The sequence below is a fragment of the Silurus aristotelis genome (genome assembly GCF_946808225.1).
Source record: "Silurus aristotelis genome assembly, chromosome: 19".
Lineage (NCBI taxonomy): Eukaryota > Metazoa > Chordata > Actinopteri > Siluriformes > Siluridae > Silurus > Silurus aristotelis.
This window is the reverse complement of record NC_139592.1, coordinates 21,030,685-21,054,256: the sequence shown is the minus strand read 5'-3', so window position 1 is coordinate 21,054,256 and position 23,572 is coordinate 21,030,685. Positions and strand designations below refer to the sequence as shown.

Here is a 23,572-nt window from a genome sequence, read left to right as displayed (position 1 = left end):
TTCTTGCTCACGCATGATTGATATTTTATTCCTCCCAAAAATCTCAAAACGCAGACGTCCCTAGTGGCTTAATGAAAAAGGTATGAAAATTCTCGGGGCTGGAACAGGAAACGTGTCACGAGGTTGTCGATGGACTTTAACAGGAAACAACAAACTGTCAGCCGAAAGTTAAGAGAGAGAGGTGTGTGTGTGTGTGTGTGTGTGTGTGTGTGTGAGATTACAAAAACACTGCAATCATGTAAATTAAATAAAATTACAAGTGTTCATTTCCCCTTATGTATGAAGGCGCTTAGGTCTTTATTAAACCACAAAAGAACTGATGTGTGAAATATTAAAATCTTTATAATTAAAAAAAAAAAAAAAAAAAAAAAAATTGTTACTGAAAATCTTTAGAAAAAAAAAATAGAAAAGAAAAAAATTGTCCAAACACTGAATCGCATTATAAAAAAAAAAAAAAGAAACAACACGGCGTGCGGATTCTAGTTCTGTTCTCTAAGTTGCGAAGTGTTTTTCCTTCTTCTTCCCCATCTAAACTGCATAAAATTGCTAGAAAACATTGAACGCTAAACTTCAGGCGTTTATACAAATATGAACATTCAAAATATTGCTTTTCTCTAGACATTAGGTGCAAATGCTACCGAACGGCATGAAAAAATCGCGCGTGCGATCGAGCGCCGCTGGGAGGAAGCGCGCGGCGGAGAACGGCGGTTCATGTTCCTCCGTTCCGAAAGAGATGGAGAAATAGCGAGAGAGAGAGAGGGAAAGAGACCGGGAGGACGTTTGTAGTGTGTTACTGCTACAGCATCACGTCTTCGAATAAAAAGTGTCCTAAATGGAAGCAAACGACTGTGCGTTTGGTCACGTGCGGGTAATCGGAATGTGTGGGTTCTTTCACGCTCGCGCGTTAGTTTTGGTAAAATATGTACAAAATAAAAAAAACTGGGAATAAAGTGCGATGGTGATGCACTACGCGAAGATGGTGGAGATGAAGTCGCGGAAACGCTTGGCGTATTGTTCCGGGTGAACTGTGGAGATTTCTGCTCCGGCCTGCAATCAAAAAATAAAGAAAAGTGTGATATATATTATAATATACACCAATCAGGCATAACATTATAACCACCTGATATTGTGTTTGCTGCCAAAACAGTCCTGATCCTAAACATTAAGAGCATGAACTTCTTTAGCAGTTAGAGATACAGGAGCTCGTCTGTTGGATCGGACCACACGGTCCAGCCTTCGCTTCCCATATGCATCAAATTGTCCCCCCACTGTTCCTTCCGTGGAGCACATTTTATAAATACTGACCACTGCAGTATCTTGTGGAACACCCTACAAGAGCTGCGGTTTGGTCACAATTTGGCCCTCGTCAAACTCGTTCAAATCCTTACGCTTGCCCATTTTTCCTGCTTCTGACACGTCAACTTTGAGGACACAATGTTCACTTGCTACCTAATAATATCCCACACACTAACAGGTGGCATGATGAAGAGATAATCAGTGTTCTCCACCTCATAATGTAATGCCTGATCGATGTATTATAATAATAATGATGATGTAAATATGCTTTTTGTATAATTTCTCACCCCGTGCTTAACAGTCTTGGCTGCGTGCGCAGCTTTCTTCTTTGTATCGTACTGCGTTAGTACGTCGATGAGGCCCATGAAGTACACCTCCCTCTGCGGAGCGCCTGGAAACACACACACAAGTCACATGCTTACTGTACAACTCTCCGGGCCAATCAAAGCCACCAGGGTCAACATGTAATCAGCACTTCCTGTCTTGCCTACTTGACCTAGTGTTCTCGAATGCACACACACACACAAGCTTCCTAAATGATGTGTCAACTCTTCCCAAAGCTTTCCAAGAAATCCTCTCACCTTTCCACGGAACTAACCTGGGGCGCTTTTAACGGCGTAAACGTCCAAGTACGGGTCGAACTCTCCGGGGCCCATGGGCTTAAAAGAGTTCATGTAGCCGGCGATGCCTTCGGGGGACGTGCCGTAGGAGCCGACGTGCGACGTGGGGTTGACGCCGTTCTCCGGCTCGCCTTCGTCCTCGCAGCTCGGTTCCTCTGCTTCCTCTTCCTCGCGCTCGGCCCGAGCCACGTCGTGGATCCCCAGGAGCAGGCTGTAGTCCATTATCTTCAGCTTTACCAGGAACTAGAGTATAAAATGTCAGCATCAATACACTCGGCAAAGTAAAAAATAAACATCATCTAAACCCAAATGAAGATTTTATGATTTAGGGAGGATAAAAGCATCACATAGAATAAAGATTAACATGGCAGAGGTAGAGCTGCAACTTCCTGAAGACAGAACAGGAAAAGAACGTCTGGCTTCAATGAATAGTTTTTCTTTTGCATTAATACTCAGAAGACACTTAAATATATTGAATTATCATATTTTTCCATTGAATCAAATAAAAATTGTATCGGCCTCAATTAAGGAGACGCACATCCCTAATATATATATACACACACACACTACGCTAATCATATCACACTGTTAAGCCTGCTGTGAATCACTTAAGTACAACAGTATGGAACACAACACTCATAGAGCCTCTAGTCACCAACTCCTGTACCTCAACGTCTCTGTTGAGCTTCTCCAGGATCTTCTCTTTCTCCTCCTCGGTCACGTACACCTTCTGCATGTTGTTCCTGAAATCGACGTCCTTGAAGGTGGGCAACTCTTTCACCTGAGGCAAAAACAGAAACATGGTGTGTGTGTGTGTGTGTGTGTGTGTGTGTGTGTATATATATATATATATATATATATATATATTTATACACAAAATAAGAAATTGGTGGAAAAGTAACGTTGGTAGTGATCGAAGCATTCTTCTCGTACCTTCTCTTTATCGCTGGCCTCTCGGGACACCAAGGAACCCTGCAGGACATGAACAGCTTGATTAGGACTGTACGTACTTGCATTATTATTATATATATATATTTTTTTTAACACATTCGTCAGAATGGCAAAGTGACGAATCGACATAAAACATCTGCAACAGAACACCCCCTTGTGGCATATTTTTATTATATACAGCTGGATAATGCAAACGCTGTTGAATAAAAATGCAACATCACACAACACGGCGTGCTCGTGAATCAAGTTTTCCATCCCCTCACCTTAAGATCGTATTTCCTGTGCACGGTAAGTCGGTGGCTGAACATGTTCCTCATGACTATGAGGTACGTATCCTCGCTCTCCACACTCACGCGGTACATGCCGAGGAACTGAGGCAGGAGCGTGTTGCCATGGCACTTCACGATGTGCTGCAGAGAAAAAAAAAACAGAGAATCCATGAAGATCCCGAGGACAGAGTCTTTTCGAAAAGACCCACATAATATAATCTAAAGAAATCGCACACAAAACCTACAGTGGAGACGCTGGAACAGAAATTGAGATGTGGAGATGAGCAGTGTTATAATGCGTTGGAAAACAAGTTCGAGTTCATTTCTATTGCGCTTTTTACAATGGACATCGTCTCAAAGCAGCTTTACAGAAACATAACAAGGGTGTTAGTAAAGTCAGGTAGTGAGTTGTGTGCTGTAACGTGCATGTGACACGTTTCTTTCTTTCTTTCTTTCTTTCTTTTGTCCTTCACTTCTTTCTTTCTTTTTTTTTTTCTCTTTACTGCTCACTTCTTTCTTTCTTTATCTTGGTAAAACATTCCAGACATTCCATTCTAAGTTTGCTGTTACAAAGCACCTTTCTTTCTTCCATTCTTTCTTTTTCATTTCTTTCTTTCTCTTTCTTTCCTTCTTTCTTCTGTCCTTCATTTCTCTTCAATGCTCACTTCTTTCTTTCTTTCTTTCTTTCTCTTTTTTTCTTCTTCACTGCTCCTTCCTTCCTTTCTTTCTTCTGTCCTTCATTTCTCTTTAATGCTCAATCACGTCTTTCTTTCTTTCTCTTTACTGTTAATTTCTTTCTTCCTTCCTTTCTTGTCCTTCATTTCTCTTTAATGCTCAATCAATATTTCTTTCTCTTTTTTTGTCCTAAATCTCTTTAATGCTCGCTCACTTCTTTCTTTCTTTCTCCTCTTCACTGCTCATTTCTTTCTTTCTTTTTTCTCTTCACTGCTTCTTTCTGCTAAACAGAAATCTGTGTGCACAGTCATTAAAGCAGTACGTGATACAGAATGAACCATCAGTGCTGCTGTTATAGAAAAGTAATCAGCAGTGCTGTGGTGTAAAAGTTGAAATTCTTCTTAGATGCCACCAAATGATCTTTCTCATGTGGCACTGATACACATTACAGCTTAATAACTGCTTATTCTTTAACCTCACTATGTAACCTAGTAGAAAACCTTCAGAGAGCAAAATCGAGACGTTTTGTGACGTAGCGAACATTCCCAACGCTCCTGAAATCGAGCCCTCTGGAGTGTGTGACGCCTCCGAATGCTGGATCGAAACGAGCGCTTCGATCGCAAAGGATATTCTCCTGCAGAAGGAACGGACAAAAGTCACTCGCCTGCTTCTATAAACATCTGCAACAGGGTGAAGATTATATTTAGCGAATGTTTGGAAAAGACAGGAAGAGTCAGAACGAGAGAAATCCCTTTTCCGTTTGATGAAGAATAGAGGACCTTCATCGCAGGCTTTGGCGTTACAGGAAACTATCAATGCGGTTGGTTATTTTCCCATCACAGCACATCTCACAGCATGTTTTTACTCCTCTTATATCACAGCAGCTATTTCTTTATTTACTTACTTACAAATCTACTTCCTCCCTGTGGCTTATGTAAAAGCCGGTAGAAGCAGATGTCAGAAAGTGACCTGAAGACTTTCTCATGGCAGAAAAACTCATTCATATCAACATGTATAAAGATTTTCGCCGTCATCAGTTATTAGGTTTAGTTCTTGAACAGAGGTGGTAATAGAAGGTCTTGTGCAGGATGTTATTCCACCAGCAGTTAGAACATATGCTCCTGAGATATATCGTTTCCTCTTCTGCTCTCTGGACTGGCCTGTTACTTCCTGATGAAGTTCTCGCGAATCGGAAACCAGTTAGCAACTCAGACAATTTAGTTCCTGTTCCTACCTTTATTATAGCAGAGATAAACATATCTATCTCTCTCTTTCCCTCCCTCCCTTCTACTCTCTCGCTCATTTTCCTAAACCGGGAACCAGTTACAACGGAGAAACCTTTAAAAAAAATATATCTACAAATATTTTGTATATTATTAAATAAAATAACTAAATAAATCAACCTATTTATGTGTTGTATATGAAAACCTTCTGCCTGTTCACAATCAAGCATTAAAGCGCCCTATATTTCTGCGCCATCACAGAATAGAGATGGGAGGCAGGCGTTTCGGAGCTAAGTGCTTTGCCTGTACCCAGGAAGTGAGATGGAGATGAAGAAGAACGGAAGTTCATGAAGATACACGTGCTGTACACCCTGTTGCCCTATTTTTTTCTCACTCAAGGCCAGAAAGGCGATAAAAATAGACCTCGCGTGACTCGAATTTATCCGGAAATGAGAGACTTTCAGAGCGAGATAGAAATGGGGCTGGATAATGTCGTCTTTTTGGGCGTTTAAGGACAGGACTGTCCACACAGCAAAGAGGTAATGGTCAAACCTTAATCGTAGCCCAGGGGTTACATTTTGTTTTTGCAGTGAGTAAATGTTTTCCCGGGGTGCTTCCGTGCGAAACAAAACTCTTGAACTTCCTAATCTAATACAGCGATATGGCAGGCGCTCGCATTTACAGGTTCGGAATCGCGTCGTGAAGTCTCGAGAGCGATACCTGGTGATATTCGGAGAGGATGCTGTGCATGTCGGCCACGTCCTCGCTGGAGATCTGCTTCATCACCAGAGTGCGGTCGTACGAGATGAAGGGGAGACCCTCGCCCTGACCCTTCCCCTTCACTGGGGGACTGCGGGTCAAAGAGGCCTGAGGGATCACACACACACACACACACACACACACACACACACACACACACACACACACACACAATTTAGCTCCACAGAAAACGTTATAAAAACCCTAATCAGGCTGAAAGAAATGTCGGTGAACAAAATCGTTTCCCAGACGTGCGCTAAGCAACGATAAAGGAATAACAGGAAGGCTATTTGTGTTTTTAGTGAACAGAAAGCCCAAAGCCCCACCCACTTTGTTTTGCTTCGCCTCATGACAGCAGCTTGGGAGTTCGCAGATCAAAATTCCCCCTGATAAAGCAACCGACAAAAGGGAAAGCAACCACTACCAAGCGCCAATCCCGCCTCTCGTGTCCTTTCCCTTTTCGGTCAGTTACCTTTTCTGCATTTGCCGAGCCCGCTGATTTCGCTGAAAAAGCAGAAAAGTGCAGTTTTCAGGCGTCTCCTGGATCCGAATCAAAACTGGAACATCTGTACTCCTTTACCTTCCTAAATCTTCAAAATCTCTCTCTATGTATTTTCAAGAATATATATCAGGCATAACATTATGACCACCTGCCTCAAATTGTGTTGGTCCCACCTTTGCTTCCGAAACAGTTCTGACCCGTCAAAGATCAACAGCATGAACAACTTCAGCAGTTTGAGCTACAGGAGCTCGTCTGTTGGATCGGCCCACACGGACCAGCCTTCGCTCGAGCTTTGGCCGCCCACCACCCTGTCGCTGGTTCGCCACTGTTCCTTCCTTGGAGCACTTTTTACAGACACTGCAGTGAACACTCTACAAGAGCTGTAGTTGTGGAGATGCTCTGACTCAGTCGTCTAGACGTCACAATTTGGCCCTGAATCCTCACACTTGCCCATTATTCCTGCTTCTGACACATCAACTTTGAGGACAAAATGTTCACAGGTGCCATGCTGAAGAGATAATCAGTGTTCTTTACTTCACATGTCATAAATGTTATGCCTGATCTGTGTATATCTCCCAAAGTCATCTGAACAATCTATCATATAATATGTCTAACCAAACCTGTCACCATGACAACTAAATGAATATTTTCTCAAACAGCTATCGAGTTTTATGGTAAACATCGCATGTGGTGTAAAAGAAATTAATTGTGTTAAGAATTCCAAACCCAAATCGATGTAAACTATATGGACAAACGTTTGCGGACAGCTGACCATAAAATTAGGTGATTCCCCCCTCCCCCCTATAATAACCTCCACTCTTCTGGGTAGATGTTCCTCTAGATTTTGTCCTTTGGGTTCCTTCCCAACCCAAATTCAGCATATCTTAATGAAGTCGGTTTGTCATACTGGAACAAATTTGGGTCTCCTAGTTTCAAGGGAGGAAGCTATCATGCTCCCGCACTTGAAAACATTGTGTACTGCCGTGTGGCTCCAGTTTTGCAGGAAAAGAACCACACACGGTCGAAAACATCAGGCGTCCCAATACTTTTGTCCATATATTCCAAGTCAGACATCAATCCCGTTGTACAGGGAAACTCTGAAAAATTTCGAAGCTGATCTTCCGGTTGTGTCGTACCTGGTAGTCAAGATCCTCGATTCCGAATCGCTCGCGAAGGTTCCTGAACACTTGTGGGCAGTACTCTTTGAATTTGAAATGCCCTGGAAGGTTCTCTCTGTTAAAGAAAGAGAAAAAAAAAAACGTTAATTGCAAAATACAGCAGTTTTGTGCTTTATTCCTGACTATACGTTTTCCAACCCGTAATGACGCATTCCTTTTCTGGAATTCTGACTTGATTGGAATCAGGCTTTTCTGAGCAAAGTTGACAGCTTCATTAAAACTGGGCTCGGTAACCATTCATATCAAAAAGAGCAATAAAACATAACTACAAGATCACTTTATGATGATCCAGATTAATAACACGTCCCCCCCTTAAGAAGGAGGTCTTTACTCTGCAGTAGCAGCTCACTAGAAGTTTAAATGTTTTCTCAGCATGTCTTAATACACACTACTTGCTTCTTTTTTTTTTTTTTAACCACTGCTTTATTGAGCTTATTAAGCTTCAATCAGGTGTGTATAGTTTTGGAGATATGGTGTTTGTGTGTATGTTTATCCCACAAACAAAATGCCACAGGTGTTGATTTGTGAAATGTAAATGTGGTGAAATGTACTTGTTAAAAAGATGGTTCTGGACTTTGATTTTGGTGTTGGCTTTAAAGTCATCAGGGAGAAGCATGACTGGGACAGGAACCTGGTTGAGATCATTAATCTAAAGAAGAAGAAAAGGAGGAGAGAGAGAGATTTTATGGAAAGGGCATTTCAAATCACAGCCTGCAAAGATCCACTAATAGGAAAAAAAATAAAGAATTTGCAAGAAATCAAAGCTGATAAGCTGCTGGACAAAATCAAGCATGACCTTCACCCCCATGCAGGTCTCTCTCTAATATGAATCATGGGGAAGACATATTTACATAATAGGGGATTTCATATAGGCTGTTAAAAGCCTTTAATGCCATGATCAAATGCACTCAGCAAAACAAACTGCAGGTATTGTTGCTTTGCTTTCGTGTAGCTGCTGAATACCACACATGTAAATTGCAGTTTCCGCATTGTACTGAGACTGTGTTACGGTTATCGTCCCCCTATCCGTATTAAACAAGTCCCGCCCCCTGAGTCAGGACTGGTCAGGAATTTTGAACGCGCGCCCCAATTGGGCATCGCGCACAGCAAGGGGGCCAATCGTAGCGCATTATGCGGAAAACAGGTAGCAGAAGCAAAAAAAGTGCGACTGTTTACAGCCATGCTAGCTATCTGAGAAGGGGAAGGGAGGCGCCTCGGGGAGTTCCACCGCAGCCGAAGGACCTACCGAGTGATTTACTCCCCACATAAAGACGCTGAGCACCGGGTCGCTGGCTCGGAACACCTTCACCTTCTGCTGGACGAAGTTCTTCTTCTTGGTTTTGGTTTTAGCGGCCAGCATGAGAATGGGGCCGGAGGCGCTGCCGGGGTTTCCGAGAGCCGCCATCACCGCCGCCTCGCCGCGCCTCGAATCAGTTCCGCTCGGTTCCTGCTCCTCCGCCCCAGCTGTCAGTCACAGTTCCGCGCTAACGAAACACACACAAATATCCAGAATGATTTTTACCTTTTAATTTCCCTCTTCTTGTTTTCTACTAAACCTCACTGCTTCCGCAGAAGAGTCAGAGGTGCAGCCCTGCTCCATTCCGGGTAAAAGTCCCTGACAGCCGCACGGAACAGATCCACTGTAACCCGCGAACGTCTGCTGCGGATCACCAGGGGGCGGAACCCGGAGAGTGTAGATCGACAGATCCGGGAGCCAATAGGGGGCGCCGTAGTCACACCACGTGATCCGTTTAGGCCGGAAATATGTTTGCTCAAAACCTGTAGCCTCTTTATGACATGTACATAATATATATATATTAGTTTTGGACTACTGACCCAGTCGTCTAGACGTCACAATTTGTCTAAATCTTACACTTGCCCATTTCTTCCTGCTTATAACACATTAACTTTGAGGACAGAATGTACATTTGCTACTTAATGAAATACCCCACCTACTAACAGGTGCCATGATGAAGAGATAATCAGTGTTATTCAGTTCACTGCTCATAATGTTATAATGTCAAAATAATGCCTGGATGGCTTACAATGTCAATTGCACTCTACAAATAAAAATAGGATTCATCAGGAACAAACACGTGGGACGTCAAAACACTTAACACACACGACAAATTGTGTCCGCTGATGACTTGCTTTTCTCTCTCTTTCTCTTTCTTCCCATCCTGAGGCACCCTGAGGTTGCGCCAGCTCCAGTCACGTCCCACCTCATGAAGATTATGGACCTTTCAAGAAGTGGATGCCGACCCTGCAAACATCCCAAACCATCTAGAGACGTACCAGCTCCATTTGGATTCCACCTCATGTGGAGTTTGGACATTTGAGTGTTTAAAGGCTCTGGCATGCTGAAGCTGGTGTTGGATCTATGAATATCGCAAATGTTGAGCTATTTTATGAATTGCTCAGTAGCTCCTGGTTCCATAATCTTAAATGACCGTAGAAAGGACATTGTTCATTTGTTTTGAGACAATGTCTGTTGTGAAAAGAGCTATAGAAATAAACTTGACTCATGTTTTATTCAGGAAATGTAATTGTTTTTATTTGATTTTTTTCTTTTTAGATATCCTGACAAATAATACATTTATTCAAATTTATAAAAGCCTTTTCAGAAAAGAATTTTTTTTTGCTTATCCCTTTTTATCTGAGAAACACATGTATGTTCCTTTTGTTTATATCCAATAGGTAATTGTATTAAGATTTACTTTGATCAAACAAATATATACATGTAAAGATTTTTATTTTTATTGAAAAAGCCTCCCTTACCATGAAAAACAGCTTTACACACTCTTGACATCCAGACAGTTCATTTCTCCAAACATTCAGCTAAAATACTTTGCTGTGCCTCTTGTAAAACTTGCCAAAGGTTATTCTCACTAGTTGTAGATTTCTTTCTGACCTTGTGATCCAGTTCATCCCAGAGCAGTTCAGTAGGATTTGGATGCAGTGACTGGGCAGGCAATTTAATGATATATAACACTTTGTTCCAATGAGCCACATTCTAGATGGAATTGCATGGTGTTGGAGTATGAAATGGTGGACATGTTGGTTCCTTTTACCCAGAATAAGTCTCCAACCTTCCCTGCTCCAAAAACAACCCCAAACCTTAAAGCTTCTACAGCCATGTTTGACTATACACATCTTCTTTCCTGTTCTCCATCTTATAGGAGTTCTTCTGTCCAAAGTTGTCTCATTTGGACTTAACTGTCTACAGAACTTTCTTTTACTGTTTCACTGTATAATTCTTGTGTGATTTCGCTTTTTTACTAATTTGTTGCATAGAAACAAAAGGAAGGTTTAAAAAAAATTTTAACTACAATAATGAATCTGTGCAGGAACTAAAGAACAAATGTGTATTTATAGCACATTTCAGACATGTTGAACAAAACCAAAAGACCCGTCTGTGATTAATTTTATTAATATTTGTGTTGTATTAGTTGAGCTTGCCTCCTAACTGCCATGTTATTAGGTCATAAAAGCTGTTTACAAGCGCTTTTATCTCTAATGGGCTGAGGTTTTTTCTTTTGCCCATCATCTTTCATGCAACTCAACTCATGAAGCCGGTGTCGAAGTTCTATGGGAGCTCTTCACTTCAGATGTCCCTTGTAACAAGCGCTCTTAAATCAGATCTTGATTCAAAGACTCTTAAAAGGTATTTCGACAACATCCCTGACGCTTAGCTGTGAAACTGAACCATCTGTAATGTTTGGATTAGAATATCTTTTTGTTTTCTCTTTTAGTAGGGTTGTCCTTTTCGGCTTCTTTCCTCTCCCAAAGCGAACTTAGATCATGAATAAACTCCATAATCTGAAAATGGAAAGAATACAACAAATACGTTTTTATGTTAGTCACTAAATTTGTGGTTTAAATGTATCAGATTTAGCCAAAAGCTTTATTTTCAGCTGCCATCTCTGGATTGGGTCATGTTTCCCTAATGGCATTACACATGCATCAGTGATTTTTTTAAATTAGTGATTTTTTTTTATTATTATTTGTTTCGGATATCCGGATGCACCTGAATGCAAATACAAATACAGACACTTTATCACTCGTTTGTTATATAATACAAATTCTCTGCAATACCTTATCCAGCAGTGCAGCAGTCTCTTCTACGTTCATTGTCCCTGACATACCCATCTTCCACAGATATCTTGACATTTCGTAGATAGCCCTACTAATTCTCCCCAGCTCCATGGTCTTCCAGTCAGATAACTTGTGTAATTCCTTAAATCGTTTCTCCTGGAAACATAGACATTTCAGTAATATATTGTCAGTAAATGGTTGCACGGTTATATCAGTTGGTCCGATCCGACCAAGTATTAGAGACATCTTTCATTCAGTGTCAGATCTGATTGTCTAACTGAGACAAATAAAGGGAGTTATTCCAGTTTTGGTAGGACACGTAATCTAACATTCCTCCGATAATAATAATAATAATAGCCTCTTACCACTGCTTTAACACGGCCAATAGAATCTCCAAGTTCCAGTTTCAGCTGTTGTATCTTAATCACATTTCCTCCTTGTGTAAAAGAGTATTCATCCCTAATGCGATTAGTCTCCGATTGTGATTTATCCACTTCTGCCTGCTTGCTTTGCATGTTCTTCAACAGTTCGTCATGTAATCGTTTGGCTTTTGTGAAATGTCCGATCAGTTCTTTCGCCTCCTGAAACTGAGAGCAAGCATAATAATACGAATAAAAAGTTGGTTGCTAAGAGATTGTTCCTTTATTTATTTTAAAAGATATACTAGACCAGGGGTCCCCGAACTACGGCCCACGGGCCATATAATTTAATTAAAAATTAAAATTGAATTTTAAATATGTTTAACTCATATCATATCTGTATTTGATAATAAAATTTTCCCTAGTATCAAATACAGCTTCCGATTCGCTGTGATTAAGAGAGCGGCCTCTAGAGGCAAATCACTGGCACCACGTGCTGTTTGTTTTTACGCGCGAGACTGCGCGCTGCACGGAGAGCGCTAAATTATACTTTTGATTTATTATTCATAATTGTTTTCCTATAGCACATTTTCCTAATTCAGTACTTTAAAAAAAATTGTAATACAGTTCATGGAGTGTTTTTTTAATAATCCAGTATCCATTTAAGAAACTATCAGTTGATTAATAGTTTTTTTGGCATACGATCGAACCTAGCAATCGGTAAAATACTCTATCGGTCGACTTCTAGTTTTCAACATAGCCTACTTACTTGCTAGACCCCCCCACCAACTATATGCATAAGTAAGTTGTAATGTTTTGCTTCAATAGCAATGAATATGGAGAAATGCCATTATGATAAAAAATAATGCTCTTTTAACAGGCTATATTTCTTGTCTCTATAGTGCATAACAAAATAATAAACTAATCTAGCATAAGGTGGCATAATAAAATCAAATTTCATCTACACTTATTTTTATTAAAACACAATATCAATAAAGAGCAGTAAAATGTCTGTACCTGTTTACTATCCTTTAAAATGGCACTGATATATTCGCCATGGATGCAGTTCTGCATTTGCTTTTTAAGCTGCCGGTGCTGCTTGTTCAGAGCAATGATTTCCCTGTTTAACTCATTTAAGAGTTCTCGGATCTGTTCATTCTTTTCCTGGCAGGTTTGGATTTTTTTCACCGCAATGCACCGCTGCTCCATGTTGTGCTGCGAATGAAAAAAGGCCATAAAAAGTGCCACAGTTTCATCGGATCGTTCGTTTCAGCATTTTGTACGCGTAAAGGTTGTGGGCTCGATTCCCAGGTCTATCAGAGACACTGCTGGAAGTAAAAGAACAAATGATACTATAAATGTCAATTTATACCACAAATACATACCTTCAGGTAACTACTATTTTTAATGTGGCGCTGCATCTGCATTTCGACATCCTTCAGGTCCTTTTGCTTTTGCACAGCTTGCAGGCCGGACTTCAAATCCTGGAGGGAATCAGACCAAACCCAGATCAGTTACAGGAAAATACACTGTACAGTACAAAGTTGCAAAAAATTACACTAAAAGCAACGTCAACGCAATTGGATAGTTCCTTCAAATCTGAATGGATGTCAGATCACCCCATTCAGGCTGATATTTAAGCATCTCAACTTTTTGCACTTGTATCAAGTGCCTTTTATCAAGAAAAGAAACCAACTGCCTGCTAGGTATAGTCAGGGAAATTGATTCTTCTACTTCTTGATCAATTAGCGATTAGCAATATTGATCAAACATTTTAAACGATCGCTAAGTTAATCACAAAATCGTTTCAATGCTGTAAAACAGATGATGTTTTTTTCTGTTTGCAGTCTGAAATCTAATCTAAAATCTCTTTCAGTGGTAAATTTCCTAACCTTTATCTGCGTGTTGGCTTTTCCCTGAATGTTTTTGGTCTCTTCTCTCTCCGCCTGAAGACGAAAAAACTTCTTAGTTTTAGGAGCCCTGGGTGTTCTATGAAAACAATAAAAGAAAGAAAGCATGTCAAAAATATATACCTTAGTCCTACCTTAGGTATATAATCTCAAAGAATGATTCGTTCATTTTCTACAGGACATGCATGAGCCTTCCAAGCATCTTAAAATCTTAGTAGTTTATGTAGAGGAAACAAAACTGAGTAGTTTATCTTACGTGTCCTCTGGTCCGAGTCATTCGTTCTTTCATCACATGACTCCCATAAACACTTCAATGCAATAGAAATTTTTTTATTTTTTTGTCTGAATCTTGACATTATTGTTACAGAAATAATGGGAGTCACGTGACAAAAGAACTAACAGTACGTACCACAATATATATACTCATTCTGTTTATCATAATTTGTCCTTATCAGCATTGTTCATAGTCATAGATGTATGTAGACTTGTTGGGTGATATGCTTATTACAAATAGTACATTTTATATTATTTCTGATCAAAGGAACGAATTTAACTAAATGACTCATAAAATGTTCATACTGATAAACGAGCAATCTCGAGCTCAACAGCGCCCCACGTTTTCCCCAACGTAAATATTGTGGTGTAAAATGGAACTGCAGGGCGCTCTAATTGGCAGCCATATGAGCGGATATGTGATTAAGCCCCGCTTCTTATAGATCAATCCGCAACAACAAAGTGTACGGGAATGAGTCCGTGTTTGTGGTGCAAATCATTCCGCGGGTAATATAGGGCCGGGTTTGTGTTACAGGATTCGTTTGAGACAGGCCAGATATGAAAATCGTACAACAAACAAAAGTATTCCAACAAGACTTTACCAGGTCCTGTTTTCCCATACTTGTTTTTCGAAGCCTGCCAATCAATATTAGCGCGCCATCTTCAGGCCGAGCTACGCAACGACATTAGACTGCCGTCAAAACAAACAAACAAACAAAAAAGTAGTGCATTCGTTCAGTAGTTTGGACGTAAAAAAAAAAGTTATGATACAGAAATACAAGCTCGCACGACTCACATAGTCTGATGCAGTCGGAGGAAATCGGTGTACTGCAAAACGCAAGGTGTGTACAGGTCGTCTTCTGAGTCCTGCATGCTGAACATTGAGTTTCGCATCCTGCGTGCTGTTTCCTCCCTCTTGCGTACTGCCACATTCATCATGCTTAATGCGTCCTGCATGCTGCATTGTGTCTCCTGCAATCTGCTTGCAGCGTCCTGCTTTTTATTGTCGGTGTCCTCCATCGTGTGTCCCCCTGTGAAGTGTGGCTCGGTGTCCCGTGCGCGTCTTTTAAAAAAGCATCTGGGAAACGTCGCGTCATATTAGAACTATGACGTCTGTGATCGTATTTTATTTATTATTATTCATTTATTTATTTTGTGTGGGGGGGGAAGTTGTCACGTCAGTTATTTAGAAATTGATTTGCTAACTTTATTCCCCCTAAGCTCCATGTTTGTTTACATTGATGACGTAATAGAAAGAAAACATCCTGGTCAGGGTCAGTAAAAACGATGCATACCACTTCCTGGCTCATTGAAAGCTATTTAGAGTAAACATGTATAGAATAATCATTTATATGAAAGAAAAAAAAAAAAAAAAAAAAACAGCCTTGATGCTGCTATTTAAGCTTCTCTTTAAGGCCACAAGGTGGCGCCCAAGTCTCAGCAATGTTCACACATACACGAGGGCTGTGCATCTCCAAAGCTGAGGTTGATGTGCCTTCTAAGTTTGTGGTAACCGTTTGGAGAAGAACCACATATGGCTTTGTGTGTGTGTGTGTGTGTGTGTGTGTGTGTGTGTGTGTGTGTGTATATAAATATGTTTTCTGTTACATCTAAATTTAATAATACACAGCACACAGTCACTTATAATAGTAATATAGCATTTAGTTCTTTATTTTTCTTAAAGTTCTTGTACTTTGCAGCTTTGCAGAGCCTCCTGCGATCACTGCAACGTACACACTCACAAGATACGACATGAGAAGAATGTGTTCACTTTTATTTTACAGCATTTTGGTTTTACCTCTATTCAGTCTGGAGTGAGAAAATAGATATCCATTGAGTCCGTTTTTTTTTTTTTTTATGACCGTATACCAATTTAGAATGATTCAAATCAGCCAACGAGCGAATAATTGCTAAAACGTGTTTGGTAGTACAATATATCCGAAGAGTGTGCCATTTATAATATTGATTTCTTTCTTCTTCTTTTTTTTCGTCGTTTTTCTTTGAACATGAATTTAAAATCGACAATGACCAACCAGAAACCAAACGAAACAACAACAACAACAACAAAACAACGATGTTGACAATATAAAAATACATGGTATCGTAGTTCCTTAAATAAAGCATCAATCTATATATAAAATATTATATTGAAGTATATAAAAATATGCCTTTTCAGATAGAGTAATAGTCATTAGCTTTCAAGAACATATCACCCAATGGCAACCACAAAAAAAAAAAAAAATGTATGTACAAATGATGTGTGTATTGACACTCGGACTGTCACAACAGAAGCGGATTGTGTGCATGTACGGTACTCTTGTATCAATGGTCACGGTTACATGAAATATAACATTTCAGAGGAAACACGATTACACTCCGGAAATAAATTAAACAGGAAAGGCGTAATTTGCTTTTGTACATGTTAATTTAGTCAGTGTATCTTCCGAGGGAGGGAGAGGGGATAGCAGAGGAGGTGGAGAAGAAAAAAAAAGGCACCCCAAGCCCGCTTTTACGGCCTACTTGGAGATACAGAAGACACAGGCAGTGATGGCTATCACAGAGATAATGGATGCTACTAAGTGGCCAGGGTGGAGGGTCTTGTTTGGAGCGATGGAGTGTCTCGTGTCAGCTTTGTGCTTATGCACTGGTTCTATGGCAGTGTTGTGAAACCTTCGGTGGTGTGGATGGAGTGTTTGGGCGAGGAGCGTGTGTGTCCTCGTGTGTTGAGTGGTTTTCCCCTGGTGTCTCCTGGCCAGGCAGGGTCTAGCATGAGTGGCTCGTCCTCTTCCTGTCCCTTTCTCTATTTCTCTTTCTCTTTCCCTCTCGCCCTCCCTCCCTCACAGAACTCTCCTCCTCTACCTCTTTTTCCTCCTGGCTCAGAATGTGTGGCACCTCGCGCCCCGTCTCACTCTCCGTCGCATGGTAAAGCGGCGTCCTCGGCGGCGTGAGAGGTGACGCCTAATTCGTCGACGCACCAGCAATGGCCGCGCTGCATGCCTTTCGAGGACCGACACTGAGAAACGACAGGTACAGTGTAAGAATGAAACTCTAAAAGGATAAAAATTACGACGTTCTGAAAAATGTCCTGTATAAAAGAATCATATTTTTGACATTCAAAGAGAAATTTAAAGGGGAGAAAAAGCAGTCACATAACCTCCATTACTTATTAGCATTTACAGCATTCTCTCAGAAACCCTTACATTTATCTTGTTCACACAACTGAGCAGCTAAGGGCCTTGCTCAGGGGCCCAGGAGTGGCAGCTGGGTGTGATTGGGAATAAAACTTAACCACTAGAATACACATGTTTGTTAGATTTTAAAGAGATTCAGGAAATCAGAAGCATTTGGACTGACTGAAGATCTTTAAAATCTAACATTAATCTTAATACATTGATCTCCAGATGTGTTCTAGCATAACTAAAGAATACAATGTAATGCCTTAAAACTGGTGATATAGAAAATATCATATATATTGCATTATACAGTATTTAATAATACTCTGTCATTTCAACAAAAGTGAGTACACCCTAAGTGAACATGTCAAAACTGTGTCCAAACCGTCAATATTTTTTGTGAGCACCATTGTTATGTGGCACTGCCTTAATCTTCCTGGGCATGTAATTCACCAGAGATGCACAGGTTGTTGCTGAGATCCTTTTCCACTCCTTCATAACGACAAAACGAAGCTGCTGGATGTTAGACGCACGGCGCTTCTCCACCTTCCGCTTGAGGATCCCCACAGGTGCTCAATAGGGTTCAGGTCTGGAGACATACTTTGGCCACCCCATCATCTTCATCTTCAGCTTCCTCAGCAAGGCAGATGGCAGTGTGTTTGGGGTCGTTATTATGTTGGAAAACTGCTGTTCAGCCCAGTTTCTGAAGGAAGGGCGTCATGTTTTGCTTCAGAATGTCCCAGACCATGATGCTACCACCACACATGCTGTACACCAAGTTTATCGTTCAGGACATGGTTTCATTAATTTATTCTCTTAGACAGGTTGTTCTTCAGCAAACTTTTTGAGGCCTTTCTTGTGAGCCAGTTTAAGAAAAGGCTTCCTTTTGGGATGACGGCCATACAAATGTACTTGTTGCAGTACGAAGCGGACCTTTCACTTTTGCAAACCTCTAAAGCAATGCTGCAGCACTCATGCATCTGTGTTTTGAAACCAGACACACAGCGCAAGGACTCAACTTCTTTGATGGACCCTTGCGAGGTCTGTTCCGAGTGGAACCCGTCTTGGAAAGCCTCTGTATGACCCTGGTTACTGTACTGTAACTCAGTTTCAGGGTGTTACCGATCTTCTTACAGCCTTAGAATCTTTGTGGAGAGCAACAACTCTAATTCTCAAATCCATGAGGTGCCATGTTGAACATCCAGTGTTCAGTATGAGAGAATTGTACTCGAAGCCCCAAATTTTAACTTCTTAAATACAAGATACACAAATTTGTATGGTTCTGTCAAGCAGACAAAAACCATGAACATGATGAATAGGACATGTGGCTTTGCACGGTTACACGATGTACAGCTGTTATCACTGAGGGTGTACTCACTTTTGTTGCCAGCTATTTAGAAAATAATGGCTGCATGTTGAGTAGTTTTGAGAGGACAGAAATTTGTACTGCTACACAAGCTGCACAGTGACTACTCTAAAATATATCCCAAGTTTGAGAAGATTCTAAAATGGTTGCTGAAATGTGAGGTGCTAACTGCATTTCATTGACCCTGTATTCTGCACAGTGACTAAAGTTAAATCGAATCGAATCTATCAAATCCAAGTTTCAGGTGAAAGCAGCATTTTCAGGTGCCAAGTACCCAGACTCACATGCACAGATGTTCATCCCTCTATTCTCTCTCTCTCTCTTTCTCTCTCTCTCTCTCTCTCTGCTCTCTCTATGCTCTCTCTCTTATTCTCTATCAAGTTAAACATGCTTCTGAGGTACTTTTGATCTTGTCCTTCACATTCTCTTTAATTGGACACTACTCTGTACAGCTGATGATGGTTTCACATAAACAGCCTAAAGCTCCATGAAGTTCCCGAGCAACCTCAAGAACTATGAGAATGGATTTGGACCGTGATTAATATCAACAGTCTGTTACAATCAGTCTTAGGACTACAAGTGGCATGAACCGTTACCTCACACCTCAACAATTATAATACCGTAATGATTGGACATTCAGGGGCCACCCCGATGAGGATGGGTTCAATTCAGAAACGTGGATCCATTCCGGGTTTAATTTTTTTATTTCAGGGAGTTTCTGCATGTCGTTGTTGCCACTGGCTCGCTCATTAGAGATAAACTTATAGGTACTAATATGTAAAGTTGAATTTTAATACCTATTTATCTCCGCAAAGCTGCTTTGGGACAATGTCCATTGTTTAATGCTTTATACACATAAAACAAAAATTGGATAGAATCAAATCGAATTGGGATGTGCTAACTGTTGCATAAGCGATCACAGCAAAGCAGAGCCTCATGGGTTTCCCATGATCCTCATGGAAAGCTCATAGGTTAAGACATTGCAAGGTTGCCTCTGCTGGGCCCTTGAGCAAGGCCCTAAACCCTCAACTGCTCAGCTGTTGAATAGCAATGAAGAATTCGCTCTGGATTCATTCTGGGAGTCTGCCGTATGCGGCGAATGCAGTGCTGTAGGTAATATTTCTATATTTCTATGAAAATCATAGTAAATTAGAGCTCAGCAACACTTCACACATACAGTCAATTGAGACTGAAGATACTGTACTCGGATTCACCTGCTTTTTCCTGTAGAAGCCACGAGTGTCGCAGTTGGGGATGTAGATATCACGGTCGGACTGGAAAACGGTGAGCTCGAGGCCACGCAGCACGGCGTTCAGCAGCTTCCGGCATGGCGCCTGAGGAGGAAATGAAAATATAGAGGAAAAAAGGTGGGAACTCAAAACGAACCGAAGAGCAACAGTACAGTGTCCTTTTGAGGTTTCATGATTGAGCTCTGTGTCATGGCCTATGCTGGATTTGATGTCTTTATGCATTATTGTAAAGCTTATCTGAATCAAAAAGCATGCACCTGAGACTTTTAGGAGGTCAAGCTACAATAATCAGGGGGTGAAAAAGGCTTTGGGGGCTTTAGGATTCATATCCTGTTCTAGTGTTAAAAAGAAGGGAGTTTAATGAGGTCTACGTGGATGAATATGAAGGAAGAAAATGAAATGAGAGACGAAGAAAAAGATGACACCAACCTTTTCGATTTCACCGCTGTGGGAAGGATGCGGACCTGCAAAACCCACAATTAGAAACGTGTCAGAGAGCGCTTAAAAGCAACAATCATTTGGATTGATTGTGGGAAAAATGTGACCGAGATTCGAGTTTTACGCCGGCTGTGCTTAAAGCAATAGCTGTTAATGGACAGTAGATGGAGACGTCTGGTGTATGAATCAGCAGCATGAGAATGTGGGTGACACTGACATACTCATACACACACACACACACACACACACACACACACTCACACACACATATGTGTGGTCCTTCCTTATGTCTATTTCCTTTCCCTCTATTTGATACAATTCATTTTATGCCCAATTTGACAGAAATATGATCCTATAAATGAATATATATATATATTATATACACACATACATATATATATATATATATATATATATATATATATATATATATATATATATATATATATATATACACACGCACACGCACACAAATGCACATGCACGCTGACAGTAAGTGATCTATCTGATAGTCCCTGAAGTCACCAAATTGCCTTTGCACAACAGAGCATAAAAAAACTGACAGCTGTTCCCAGGAGACTAGAGGCTACGCGTGCGCTTTATCCCGCTGGCATTTCCGTCATCCGTGAGACACTGCAGCAGAGTGACCAAGGTGAGTATCTGATGAGGCATCTGTGAAGCCTGAAACGCATGCCGCTGCTACATGCCGGCGTGCTCAGAGCATCGAAATGCCGCATGAAATGGTCCAGCATGACTCAGGGATTGTTTGTGTAATCTGCAAAAGGCACACGGCATCGAGACTCTTACCTGCAGTATGGGGTTTTTCGGTGGGACTCGTCCTGATCTGCTTGGTGCACACGCCTCGGCCCTGCAGCAGCGCTTGGAGCGGGCTGTGATCGCGGGGTGGAGGCATGCAACGCAGGCCCTTGGCACAGCTCAGTGTGTATACCCCACATGGCTCCCCTAAAGCCAGGACAGCTGTGTTGGCTGCCCCGATGGGGTCCCGGGAAGCTCGGGAGTCTTTGCAGGATGGGCAGATCTTGTGGTGACTCAGGCGGGTGGCCAGAGTCCAGGATCCACAGTGAGCAAAGAGCAACAGGACAACGGCTGTCAAGTTCAAGAGCAAAGGCATCTTCTGTGCTCCTCCGCCGATCATACGTGCTCCTGGCCGATGCTATTTCTGGAGCGCCGTTTCTCTTTCGCAGCTTTTGCTCGAGTGCTCCGATCAGCTCGAGTGCCAGAGGACACGATCCTGAGAAACACACAGAGCAGCAGCTTTTAAATATCTGAAAGGCGGTGATAGAGAGAGAGAAAGAGAGAGCATGGTTATGACACCTTCAGGGGCTGGGACTGAAAGAGAGAGAGTGAGAGAGAGAGAGAGAGAGAGAGAGAGCAAGGAAAGGAGGGAGGGAGAAAGAGAGAGAGGTGGGGGAAGAAAGAGATTATTTTTCCTTTCAGAAATGATCAAGCTCCATTCCAGCATTTCTTCTTTCGCTCTTACATCTGGAAGCACTCGTTTTCCTGAAATACGAATGTGGCATACGTGCAACGCACCATACATGAACATGTCACACCGGTTTTGGTCGTATTTGCCATGGTAACACACCCCGAGAGAAAGAGCAAGAGAGAGGGAACAAGGGGGCAAAGAGATTCATATACTCACATTTCTAGAAAAATGCACTTCTTTTCAAGTTGGAGTGCTTCAAAATCAGTATCATCAGATTGTCAGAATAATGCAATCTTTTGTACAGGGGTGACCATTCCCCGTTCCGTTCGACAATCAGACTCTTGCATGGATGGAGTTAATTTAGTTCTAAGAAACTTTCCTACGTGACCGAGTACCATACCATGATTTATTACCATAACCTCCACTCCAGCTGTATGTAATGGTGGGATTTATGGTTGCCAGATCTAGGGATGCACAGCCTGAATCTGGAAACAGAATTCTGATGTCGCATTTTTGTGAGACCGTCGTGACATTTGATTGTGTCAAGAAAGGCAGCTGTCTGTTCGAAAGCTTTTCGCCTAAGAGGACATTATCCAGATAATCGTGTGCGACACTTTAAAGAGCACCAGTCATCCTGTTCCAGTGAGGCATAAAATGATTACGATCGCTCGACATTACCTTGGGTTTTTTTCATTGGCAGACGCTTTGTCCTTGAAATGCATCTTATAAATAAAGGTGACTCCAACTGATTTGACTCGACGTGGCGATCGAGTTCTTGTCCAAGCCTGTGTCCTTTCACCTAAATACCACCACAACTAGGGCTGTAAACTGGGATTTATCATTTATGACAGTTCTCAGCCACATAAAGCATCTTTTTTCTTCATGTGACTGGTTTAGAAACTTTCCTGGAAAGACAGAAACACGATTTAAGAGTCATTCTAGCGATTTTTAGCAAAAAACAGACCTGTTCGGCTCCGGGTCTTGTTCGAACTATCAAATGCGAGTCAAACTCCCAGGGTTTCACAGAAAGGCTTGTTCCCTGAACGCTGGAAATGTGACCAGATTGGAGATATCTCACTCAGATGTCGACCAGCTGGTGTTGTTAAAGCAATATCGGCAGAGGTGATCGACTTTGGCAAACGGATTACCAGCAGCTTTCTGTTTCCATATAAGGCCAAGTGCATAAACGGTGCTTCTTTTTACATATTTCAGTAGAGAGATGTTCCAAATGGCTTGGAAACCAATAGGGTGCTTTTAAGTTGTTGTTTTTTTTCTACACAATTTTCTGTCCAGACGAAATTCTATTCAGTACTGAAATATCTTTCTGAAATGTGTACATCACCCAACACTGGCTGTCTTTCACAAAGAGTCCTGCATCTGTCCATCGTGCTCTTGCTATCCTCCTAACTATTGATAATTCTAAGGCTTTAAATATAGATTTCAGTGATTTAGCAATATCCTGCTTAAGGTTAAGGTTAAGGAGCTCACTGAGATGAGACAGGAATACACCAATGATTCACCAGTTCATTACATGAGCAAGATTCCCACCCAGCGGCAATTTATCATAGGCAATTGACCTACCATTAGGTTTTTGAGAGAAACCAGAACCCAGAAGAAACCAAGCCTTGTTAGTGTACACTCTTAAAATACATACAATCTATCTATATTCTGATTTCATGGCCAATCCATTTTTCACGCTCATATCTTGATCATATCTTAATGGCTGCTTGGACTGCAGATAGGAAAATGATTTTAACCTTGTGAATCCGCTCTGACTGATTTACCCCG

General features: G+C 41.3%; 3 protein-coding genes across 3 annotated transcripts; all 3 read right to left on the bottom strand.

Annotated features, from left to right (window-relative positions):
- Nucleotides 1-262: 262 nt before the first annotated feature.
- Nucleotides 263-9,163, bottom strand: pip4k2ca (phosphatidylinositol-5-phosphate 4-kinase, type II, gamma a). The gene is made up of 10 exons (XM_083569655.1): nucleotides 8,720-9,163; nucleotides 8,025-8,122; nucleotides 7,432-7,528; nucleotides 5,755-5,901; nucleotides 3,131-3,277; nucleotides 2,850-2,888; nucleotides 2,584-2,697; nucleotides 1,895-2,159; nucleotides 1,584-1,687; nucleotides 263-1,047 (listed from the first exon to the last, which is right to left on the bottom strand). Exons 1-10 carry the CDS (start codon nucleotides 8,876-8,878, stop codon nucleotides 967-969), a joined length of 1,251 nt encoding a protein of 416 aa, XP_083425781.1. The 5' UTR covers nucleotides 8,879-9,163; the 3' UTR covers nucleotides 263-966.
- A 1,722-nt stretch (nucleotides 9,164-10,885) lies between these two features.
- LOC310741641 (coiled-coil domain-containing protein 42 homolog) lies at nucleotides 10,886-15,192 on the bottom strand. Its single transcript, XM_083569663.1, has 7 exons — nucleotides 14,907-15,192; nucleotides 13,820-13,916; nucleotides 13,313-13,411; nucleotides 12,945-13,142; nucleotides 11,934-12,155; nucleotides 11,569-11,724; nucleotides 10,886-11,292 (listed from the first exon to the last, which is right to left on the bottom strand). Exons 1-7 carry the CDS (start codon nucleotides 15,128-15,130, stop codon nucleotides 11,197-11,199), a joined length of 1,092 nt encoding a protein of 363 aa, XP_083425789.1. The 5' UTR covers nucleotides 15,131-15,192; the 3' UTR covers nucleotides 10,886-11,196.
- A 559-nt stretch (nucleotides 15,193-15,751) lies between these two features.
- Nucleotides 15,752-21,699, bottom strand: igfbp6b (insulin-like growth factor binding protein 6b). Its single transcript, XM_083569668.1, has 4 exons — nucleotides 21,145-21,699; nucleotides 20,329-20,363; nucleotides 19,864-19,983; nucleotides 15,752-17,123 (listed from the first exon to the last, which is right to left on the bottom strand). The coding sequence occupies exons 1-4, from the start codon at nucleotides 21,491-21,493 to the stop codon at nucleotides 17,016-17,018; spliced, it is 612 nt and encodes a 203-aa protein (XP_083425794.1). The 5' UTR covers nucleotides 21,494-21,699; the 3' UTR covers nucleotides 15,752-17,015.
- Nucleotides 21,700-23,572: the final 1,873 nt, after the last annotated feature.

Bases quoted from the DNA above. Each gene is read 5' to 3' on its own strand.
- pip4k2ca (XM_083569655.1), bottom strand. From the start codon at position 8,878: ATGGCGGCTCTCGGAAACCCCGGCAGCGCCTCCGGCCCCATTCTCATG. The intron at 3,278-5,754 runs GTATCGCTCTCG...TTTTCTCTGCAG, and splicing joins TCCTCTCCGAATATCACCAG to CACATCGTGAAGTGCCATGG. The intron at 2,698-2,849 runs GTACGAGAAGAA...TTTTTGCCTCAG, and splicing joins AGGCCAGCGATAAAGAGAAG to GTGAAAGAGTTGCCCACCTT.
- LOC310741641 (XM_083569663.1), bottom strand. From the start codon at position 15,130: ATGGAGGACACCGACAATAAAAAGCAGGACGCTGCAAGCAGATTGCAG. The intron at 13,917-14,906 runs GTGAGTCGTGCG...TTGTTTTCATAG, and splicing joins CTCCGACTGCATCAGACTAT to AACACCCAGGGCTCCTAAAA. The intron at 13,143-13,312 runs GTATGTATTTGT...TTTCATTCGCAG, and splicing joins AAAATAGTAGTTACCTGAAG to CACAACATGGAGCAGCGGTG.
- igfbp6b (XM_083569668.1), bottom strand. From the start codon at position 21,493: ATGATCGGCGGAGGAGCACAGAAGATGCCTTTGCTCTTGAACTTGACA. The intron at 20,364-21,144 runs GTAAGAGTCTCG...TGGGTTTTGCAG, and splicing joins CGAAAAACCCCATACTGCAG to GTCCGCATCCTTCCCACAGC. The intron at 17,124-19,863 runs GTGAATCCGAGT...GTCGTTTCTCAG, and splicing joins GCTTCTACAGGAAAAAGCAG to TGTCGGTCCTCGAAAGGCAT.